This window comes from Mastacembelus armatus, chromosome 13 (assembly GCF_900324485.2).
Source record: "Mastacembelus armatus chromosome 13, fMasArm1.2, whole genome shotgun sequence".
In the NCBI taxonomy this organism is placed as follows: domain Eukaryota; kingdom Metazoa; phylum Chordata; class Actinopteri; order Synbranchiformes; family Mastacembelidae; genus Mastacembelus; species Mastacembelus armatus.
The window spans coordinates 25,786,726-25,796,439 of NC_046645.1; the positions used below are offsets into that span (position 1 = coordinate 25,786,726).

The following is a 9,714-nucleotide window of genomic DNA, read 5'->3' on the forward strand; positions in this document are numbered from 1 at the left end:
CCCCCTTAAGCAGCAAACACCACCCCCCCGACCCTCTCCCTCAGGTTACAAAGGCTGCTGGGCCTAAAAATGGACAGATGTGAAGCTAAAATAGGACAAAGTGCAAACGTGTGTCCAGAATGAGTCTAAAGCACATCCTGTGATCTGCTGAGAGACAGACAGATAGACATCAGATAAACAAATAGAGTGGGGATGAACAGGAATATAAGCAACAACTCTGCAACAGCAAAGGAGTCTCATTTCACATTAAAGTTTTTGGCTTCAAAATGGAGACTTTTATTTTGGAGAAGGGTAACCTGAAAAACCTGAAAACCCACCAGCTTCCACACCACTGTACTGGGTGTTCTGAGTGACTGGTTCCTCCGTCAGTAGGATATAGATAAATAGACAGACAGAGAGAGAGAGAGAGAGAGAGAGAGAGAGAGACAGACAGACAGACAGACAGACAGACAGACAGACAGACAGACAGACAGACAGACAGACAGACAGACAGACAGACAGACAGACAGACAGACAGACAGACAGACAGACAGACAGACAGACAGACAGATAGACAGATAGATAGATAGATAGATAGATAGATAGATAGATAGATAGATAGATAGATAGATAGAGTGAGGGAGTGTGAACACAGATGAGGATCAGCAGAGAGAGAGCAGTAGAGTAAGAAAGGGAGGGCCAGGCACAAATAGAGACAGAGAAAGGAAGTGTAACTTGTCCACAGACTTTAAGCTGCTCAGGCGTTCAGCTCTAATCCTCTAATCCACGTGTCCCAGGACCCTCACTCTGCAAGACCTGCAGTGTATGACAGGTGAAGGCAACATCTGCATGGGAATCTGAGTGAACAGCACACGCTTTAACAGGTGAGCAGGCTCTTGTTAGTGGTTAGATATCAAATCATGTAAGGCAACTTACACGTCAAATATTAATGCACAGCATTAGTGTAAATGTCATTTTCATCTGTGTTATGAAGGAAACAACAGTAATCCAGCTAACATGTAAAAACAATGAAATGCAGCAGAAACTAAATCGTGTGTCGCTGTTATTTCCCCGTTCCAAAGTGTGTTTTCTCTAGTGCTTCAGACTATAAGAAAAAGAGAAAAATATGAATGAACAGTAATACTTGGGATAAACATCTGGAGTTTCAAAGATAAAATCATAATTTAATGACGTAGTCCTATTTTTACAAACCAACAGTCATTAAACTAAGTGGAGAAAAGTTGCAGTGTCAGAGAAAATGTTACATGACAGTAAGTTAGCTAGTAAGTTAGTTAGACAGTAATTTATTGTGGTTATTAATAAGCTGGGGCAACTATTTCTGTTCATCTGACAAAAGTGTCATCATTATTTCTTGGCCATTTGTCATCAACATGCTGATCTCTCACCATATCATTCAGCAGTTTTCTCTTGTAGTATTCTGACATAATGTCAGGAGCTCCAGTTTAAGAAACACTGATTTAAGACCAAAGTTGATTCCATTTAGGTCCTAAAAACCTGTCAGCATCTCATTATCTTGGTCATTATGTGGATTAATCAACTCATGTTAAACTTTATAAGAGAATTTGTGACCAGGACAATTTCTCAGAGCTGAAGGTGACACTTTGTTTTGTTTCATCCTTGTTTTAAATGTCCCAAACATAAAAATATTAAACATCACATGACAAAAAAAAAAAACCTATGAAATTTGGCAAATCTTACCTTAAAAATTATTAACTCATTATCTAAATGTAGCAGGTTAATTTTCTGTCATTAAACTAACTAATTTAACACTAACTACATTAACACTACATATTTTTACAGTTAATACAAGTTAAAGTTAAAAACAAACATAACTGACTGGAAAGGAGCACAGGAGGCGTCTTTCTAAACACCTGTCTTTGAAAAGAGAAAGAAACGTCTCACGGTGTCACATTATTTATTTTCCCTAAGTGTCATAACTAGTTTTTACCTTAATTATAGAAGTTTTTCTTGTTCCTATGTTTGTCTCGACATACAAAGAGTTTATTCCTGAAGCTTAGGATTTCTCCCCCTGCAGTGCTCCTGGTACTCCCTGGTACAAAATAAATATAACAGGAAGCAACAGCCAAATAATGCCATAAGGATGAATTACAACAGGTCCTCCTATAACAAAAGCAAATACAGCAAGGCAAGTCCAGACATTTTACTTTATGTGTTATTACAAGAAGAATTCAATGTGTTTTATGCTGAAATGCACACAGGAAGAGGGTTCCCAACAATATGGGAAACATAATAAATCTCAGATGCAACAAAGTTTAGATCAGAGTTAAAAAGAGCGGTTGCCATGTGGATGTTGTAGAAAACATCATGTTGGGATGAAACATAACGTGGATATGTGGATGTGAGAGTTGATGGATGTGATGTGTCAAACATCTGCTGAGATACGGGGAGAACAGTACAGTCAGTGAAATGGGTATAAACTACAACCAATAAACATTGGATTTAAGACAGCCTGTTTATAAAATTTCAGCAAGTCAGAGCCGTAACCAGGAGCTCGACCATGTGAGGAAGTTAGGACCAGGACTTTAAAATGACCTAGGACCCAGTGAAGTGCTGCTAAAACTGGTATGATCTGTACTCCATTTCTAGTGTGGGTCTGCAGAGTTCTGAAAAACCTGGAGGCAGTGAAGTTACAGTAATCCAAGCAAGAAAAAATAAAAGCATGAATAATCATTTCAAGTTCTGCTTTTGACACCAGGGTTCTTAAGTTCAAAATGTTCCTCAGCTGTTTCTAATTAATTGATTTGTGTGATGTTCAAGACGCATCACTTAGTCAAAAAGAACGCCAAGATTGCAAAGACTAGACCAGACAGACTCGGCTAGGATGCCAATGTGATGATGTCTAGTCAGGGAGATCCATTTTCCAGATCAATAATTAAAATCTCTGTAATATCAGAGTTTAGTTGTAAAAAGTTTGCACTTAGCCACTGTTTGATGCTAGTCATACAGCTAATTAAAGAAGACAGCTTATGTAATCATCTGCATAAGAGCCATGATAAGAGACATCTCGAAACTGAGTAATTATCTCTCCTAAAGGAAGGAAGTGCAATAGAAACAGAATAGGTCCTAAGACTGAGTCCTGTGGTACCCCACATGAAAGCTGTGCTGTTTCAGAAAAAATCTGATTAGCAAAAGTGAAGCCAAAGCTTCTGTCAGTGAGGTAATAATGAAAACCATCCTAAAACATAACTAGACAAACCTCTATTAATCATTAAACAGTGATGAACAGTGTCAAATGCAGAAGAAGGGTCCAATAAAAAAAAACTGTATTTGCCAGTGTCAGCTGCCATCATAATGTCTCAGGACTGATTTTCTGACCCATCACACTGACCCAGTGACACCTTCATAATGTCTGTTCTGTCCAAAATCATCCAAGCAGCAATTCTTCATGTTGAGGAGCAGGTACATCAAGTGTTTCAATAATGATTTATAAAACAGGAGTGAAGCTGAAGTATTGTACTTAAATAGAAGTGCTTAGTTTCATGGTTTTACAAATGGACTTGCTGTAACTGATCCTGAATGTGTTTTTATTTCCTAATAAGTTCCAGCTCGTCCTGCGTCAGTTCCTTCAAACCAGCACTCAAACTCCTGTCACTCAGCGAGCTGCAGGGATGTTTGTTTAACAAATGAATCTTGCAAATGTTTTATTTTGTACACAAACTGTACAACTGTGCTCCCTCTGAACATTCAAAAGAGCTCCTGTGAATCCAAACAGATGATTGTTGCATTGCTCCCCTACGAAAAGCAGAAGTGGCTTCTTTTCTGCAGCTGATCAGCATCTGATGCATCTGTTCTGTGCAAACTACTAGCCCAAAGCATGAGTCAGCTTCCGAAGAAGCCAGGAAAGACTCTTTTCTGAAAACTGACTTTACTTTCTTCATGCATGAAACTGTAAAAATGAAATCTTGAGAATGTAATGACCCCCCTGACCTTTCATGTTGTACCACCCTGAGAAAAAACCTTACATTTTTAGCTCTACTCCAGACTAAAAAGCAATAAATCTTTAGAAGCTTTAACCTTCCCAGTGGTAAAAAGAAACCTAAAGTTTTCACATAAATATGGAAGTGTAGTTTTAACTACATGGTGAATTGTTTTGTTTTGGTCAGAATCCATGTGGTTGTTTTAACATCTCGTTCCTCTGCACATATTGCCTGTCGTCATCATTTAGTGTGGGCCCTGCACAGAAAAACACTTTGACCACAGAGGAAGGAAGGAAGAGCTGCTGGTTTGTTGACAGCAACATAGAAACTAAAGATATTCTGCTAAGGTATCACATGCTATTTTTATACTAGAGTAGATTATGTTTCATGCAAATGACTTTCATGCAACATGTAGTCCTGTTGATTTTACCTTGGTAGACTGTACCTGCTCACGAAAACAGAAGTGACATGAAATGAGAGGGGAAAATGCTGCAGGCATCCCAGGGGACTTTGTGTGAAGTAGTCCAAGTGGTTTTATATTTTACAGAACCACTGACTGCAGGAGAGGAGTCTCCCTCAGTGTCAATTACAGAAGACTTCATATTCTTTATGATAGAACATAGACACTGCGGCTTGTTTGACCATGTAAGGCTCTAAGAGTTAGGACTTGTTTGTGGCCATGTTTGGGCTGAACCTCAACAGTTTTCTGGCACCAGCTGAAGTCACAGGAACCAGACCGGGTCAGGTTGTGATATGGGCCTAAAAATAATCAAATCGTGACAGGGAAACAAAAGGCAGCTTGGTGTCGTCTCCTGTCACTGACTCTAAATGTCCTGTTTTTACAAGAGTGGATGAAGGGGGTGTGAAGTGGAGCCTGAGTGTGTGTTGGACCGGGATGAATCAGAAGGAGGGGGAAGTGTGTGTGAACAGCAAGACAAACAGGAGTTCAAGATGCTGCTTATTTATTTGTGCACGTGGCCCAGTGTAAACTGAGCACAGCGTGTTCGCTTCATGAACATGAAAGGCCTCTTTGGGGAGTTTGCAGCAGAGCAGCACAGACGGAAACTGCTTTGGTGACTCCATTGTTGATAAATGAATGTAAAGGGAGTTATTGTGAGATTGAGACCAAGAGTCTGCAGCCACGCTGCAGTCAGTAAAGCCAAGGGTTGTATTCAAGACCAGAGATTTGATTTGAGGAAGGTCGTGCTGAGGCTACACAGCTTGGAGCTGATGATGATGTTAAGTATGGGTAACCCTTACCCTTAATTTAGCACGCAACATTAGCTACACAGCAGGAAACAAAGTGCAGCTGAGACTGATGGGTAATTGCTTTTACAGCAATTTGGTCACAAACCAAAATCAATGTTGACCTGAAGGTGGCGCTAATGAGAAATCTTCCCTTTTCATCCTGAAGGAACATGAATATCTGAACCAAATTCAAATCAGTTTTAGTTGCATAGCGTCAAATCACAATCAAAAATCGTATCAAGGCACTTTACGTATGAACCCAACAAATCCCTCCTCAGCAACACTGGGGGGGAAGCAAAGTCCAACAGAACTGGGCTCAGTTTACTTTCCCATCTGTTAAATCACACCTTGAATTTCTTCAGATATTTGACTGTGCTGAGCTTCAGCGTGGCACCAGATGGCCACATCCAGCAGAAATCATCCTCTGTGGACCATCAGATGAACTTTGCCACAGCTAGTTCAAGGCTGGAGAGAAGTGACCAAATGACCAAACTGAAATATGTTTATTTAGTGCAAGAAAGAAGAAATTACACCTGATTATATTGAACTGTTTGTGTTTCCAGGGATGGATACCCTCAACTCCACCAACCAATCAGACTTCAACATCTTTACCCAGAAGGTGCTCCCTTCACTCTATTTCGTCACCTGCGTCGTGGGCTTGTCTCTGAACGGTGTGGCCGCTTGGATCTTCTTTCGAGTGCCCAGTGAGTCAGGTCTGGTGGTCTACCTGAAGAACATGGTGGTGGCTGACCTGCTCATGGTGGCCACGTTTTCTTTCAAGGTGGCAGCTGAGACGGGTCTGGGTGGATGGTTCATCTATGCCATCATCTGCCGCTACACAGCTGTGCTCTTCTACTCCTCCATGTATGTGGGGATCCTTTTCATGGGCCTCATCAGCCTCGAGCGCTATTTCAAGATCGTCCGACACAACTCCTTCTCAGCCACCTGCATGCCCACGCTGTGCAGGGTGTCCTTTCTGCACCACCTGCAGAGCGTGGGCTTTGCCCGGGTGCTGGCCCTCCTCACATGGAGCCTGCTCTTCTTCGTCTGTGTTCTGCCCACTGTCGCAATGACCAGCCTGCCGGCCAATGAGACGAATGCTCGGAACTGCATGGAGCTGAAGACAGAAATGGGTGTGAAGTGGCACCAGGTGTGCACCTATTTCAGTGTGTCTCTGTTCTGGCTGACACTATTGGTCCTTGTCTTCTGCTACACTTCCATTGCCTGCCAGGTGTACCAGTCATACCGCCGTGCGCGCTGCAACAACAGCATCCACCGCAAATCCAATCGCAGCATCTTCAGCATCCTGGTGGTCTTCTTCATCTGCTTTGTGCCGTACCATGTCTGCCGTGTGCCATACACTTTCAGCCAAGTGTATGGCACGAGCTTCAGCAGAAAAACCAGTTTCCTGCTGCTCCAGCTGAAAGAGGGGACGCTCTTCCTGTCGTCTTTCAACGTCTGCCTCGACCCCATCATCTACTTCCTGATGTGCCAAACCTTCAGGGAGTCGCTGCTGAGGAAACTATCGGGAAGAGAGAGGAGGAGTTCGATGACCACCGCCCAGAGTCTGAGCAAGATTTAGGAGGAGAGAGGGCTGGAGACAAGGAGACAGAGAGACCAGATGAGGAAACAGTGCAGGAGAGGGTCGCCACAGTCTGAACTCAAGGTCCACTGTCAGCTGTGTCATACTGTCTACATTGACTTTGAGTCAAGATGGGTTTTTTTCAAGCTTTCCTGACCTGATCTGTTAGTAGATGCTGTAATTAAACACAAAGATAAAAAGACTAAGGTCAGTGAAGCTCTTCTTTTATGTGTCAGCACTTAGAGTCATTTACATTAATTTGTAATTCTTTTATTATCACATCATTGTCATTGTCTAGACATAGAAATACAAATGCAGAATTATAGATGTAGAATTGTACATAAAGAAAAGTATATTATTAAACAATATGTGTTAAAATGCAGGATTCAGGCAGTTTCAGCTTCTTTATAGTGAAAAAGAGGAGACGAAGGGAGGCAGGAAAAGATACTGTGACATTACAGATATGGAACTGAACCTGGACTCTGATCACTGGGCATCGAATCTGCAACACCAGATTCTGCTGTTGCGTTCACTTCTCCTCCAGCATCACGTTACCGTGACCCCTAACCTTTCAGTTAATTAGCTGGTTGGGTTTAGTGGCTCTCAGAGCTCAGTGCAGCTGCAGATAGCTGCATCAGATCTGCTCCTGAAGGAGCCACTGAGCCTCAGAATGTCCCTGCGGCCACAGGACAACCTGGACGGAGAAGCTGAGCTGAGGCCTGACAGATTTTTGTTCGTATTAACATCTGTGTAGTAAAAGCAACATGAGTTTATCCTTTGTGCTGATTTCACCTCCATATTGATATTTGCACTCTGCTGGTCTATTTTATATTTATGTCCTTCAGAAACATTCATATTGTCTTTCTTGAAGGAGCTCTGACTTGTGATTTTAAATAAGTAGACCTTTTTCTGATCTAAACTGCAGTAATTATTATGTGAAGTGTATTTCATAAATTTATTAAAACTTTAAATGTCTGTGTTTACAGTCTGTGATGTTAGTTTTATATTCAAGGGTTCACTTCCCTCTGTTGGTCACAGTCTGGAATGACACATGAAACAGTACATGCAATACTATTGCATCCTGTGTGCACTTTCATAATACATAATCCTCATCGCAGCTTGCGGCTTTATTTTATATTTTATTTGAATTCAGTATTTAAAAAGCATGTACCATTAGGTTATTAGGCCTCAAGGAAACTAATACTTTATTTATATGACACAAAGTACTTTGTACTGCAAAGATAAATAAATAAACATAAAATGTTTGCACAAAACACAAAATTCAATTCAGTTCAATTCAGTTTTATTTGTATAGCACCAAATCACAATACAATCATCTCAAGGCACTTTACATAAAAACCCAACAAATCCCTTATGAGCAGCACTTGGCAACAGTGGAGAGGAAAAAACTCCCTTTAACGGAAGAAAAAACCTCCAGCAGAACCGGGCTCAGTTTGGGCGGCCATCTGCCTCGACCGGTTGGGGTGAGTGGATAGAGCAGAGAGAAAAGAACAGCAACAATAAACAACAAATAGACACTGCAGGTTGGTGGGACCAGTAACTGCACATCAGCAATATACAGATCCAGGACCAGGGACACCTGCAGAAGGTACAGAGAGAGAGAACAGAGAGAGAGGGAGAGAGCACAAACTAGGGGAGAGAGAGAGCACAAGGTTAGTGACATTCAATGGTGGAATATACATCAATGAAAGGCCTTTGTGAACAAGTAAGTTTTAAAAAGAAGTTTAAAAGGCTCAGTTTGCACAGTCTTACACTTTGAACAGAAGGTCCTGGTCTGAGGATTTGAGAGGCCCGTGACGAATATGGAGCTCAGTCAGGGGCGCTATTGTCATGAGTAAATAATCATCCAGTCCCACAAATTTAGAAAAATTAAAGCATTTCAAGAAAATAACAACCATATACCACTGATGGATGAAGAATTATCTGACATTTCAATGAATCTTGACAAAACAAAAACCTTCTTAAAAAACTCAACACTCAACACCTTCAGACAAGCAAAACAAGTCGAGATAAACAGATTCTTTCCCAAATAATAATTTGTGATGTGACACAGAGCATAGAATGAAACCTGACAACAGTATGACCACAGACAGCACAACAGCTGCTCTTCAGGAACATCCGCCAGTACCAGTTCGTACCTAAGCACACTCTCTGTGAAGTCTCTGAGTTCTGCTTTGTTCCAAATCTCCTCCCTCCATTGTTTTCTGTGGATCTACAGTAATTCCTGTTTAACTCTATTTACAGCATGGTGCCAACATGATCATCAGTGAAGTCTCTGTTTGCGTAAACATTTTTAAATGTCTTTACACTTGAGACGGTGCCAGTCCTGGTCATGATATGCCAGACAGGGATGGTAAGTGGTCATATACTTGTATAGCGCTTTTCTACACTCAGGTGTACTCAAAGCGCTTTTACACTATTTGTCCATTTGAACCACCAACCCTCTGGTTCATAGTTGACCTGCTCTACAGGTACATGACAGACTGAGGCGTGGACACAGCTATGTAAATACACAAAGACATGACAATAACCAAAAGAGGGAAATAAAGCTGGGAACAAACACCATGGGTGCAACAGGAAGTAGGCTGACAAACAGATTGAGGTTTTAACTATTCATTGCTGCATGATGCATTTAATTTGGTGATGTGTCAGCGGAAGATGTACTTTTTACTGCACTAAATTTATCCATAGTTACAGGTAATTTGCAAGTGCAGAGAAATAATAAGAAATATAGTAAATGATTATTTACTATACATATACATCTATAATTACTTAGATATTATATGATTTGATCTGGCTATCTGATCTGGTATCACGGTGTCTGTGTGTGTCTGTGTGTGTCTGTGTGTATCTGTGTGTGTGTGTGTGTGCGTGTGTCTGTGTGTGTCACACACACACTGACTGCAGCAGAATTTTTCTAACCAC

General features: G+C 41.3%; 1 protein-coding gene across 1 annotated transcript; it reads left to right on the forward strand.

Annotated features, from left to right (window-relative positions):
- The first annotated feature begins 725 nt into the window (after positions 1-725).
- LOC113135486 (P2Y purinoceptor 14) lies at positions 726-7,518 on the forward strand. Its single transcript, XM_026315557.1, has 2 exons — positions 726-863; positions 5,750-7,518. Exon 2 carries the CDS (start codon positions 5,752-5,754, stop codon positions 6,766-6,768), a length of 1,017 nt encoding a protein of 338 aa, XP_026171342.1. The 5' UTR covers positions 726-863; positions 5,750-5,751; the 3' UTR covers positions 6,769-7,518.
- Positions 7,519-9,714: the final 2,196 nt, after the last annotated feature.

What these genes read in the sequence shown, in the direction of transcription:
- LOC113135486 (XM_026315557.1), top strand. Translation starts at nt 5,752, where the DNA reads ATGGATACCCTCAACTCCACCAACCAATCAGACTTCAACATCTTTACC.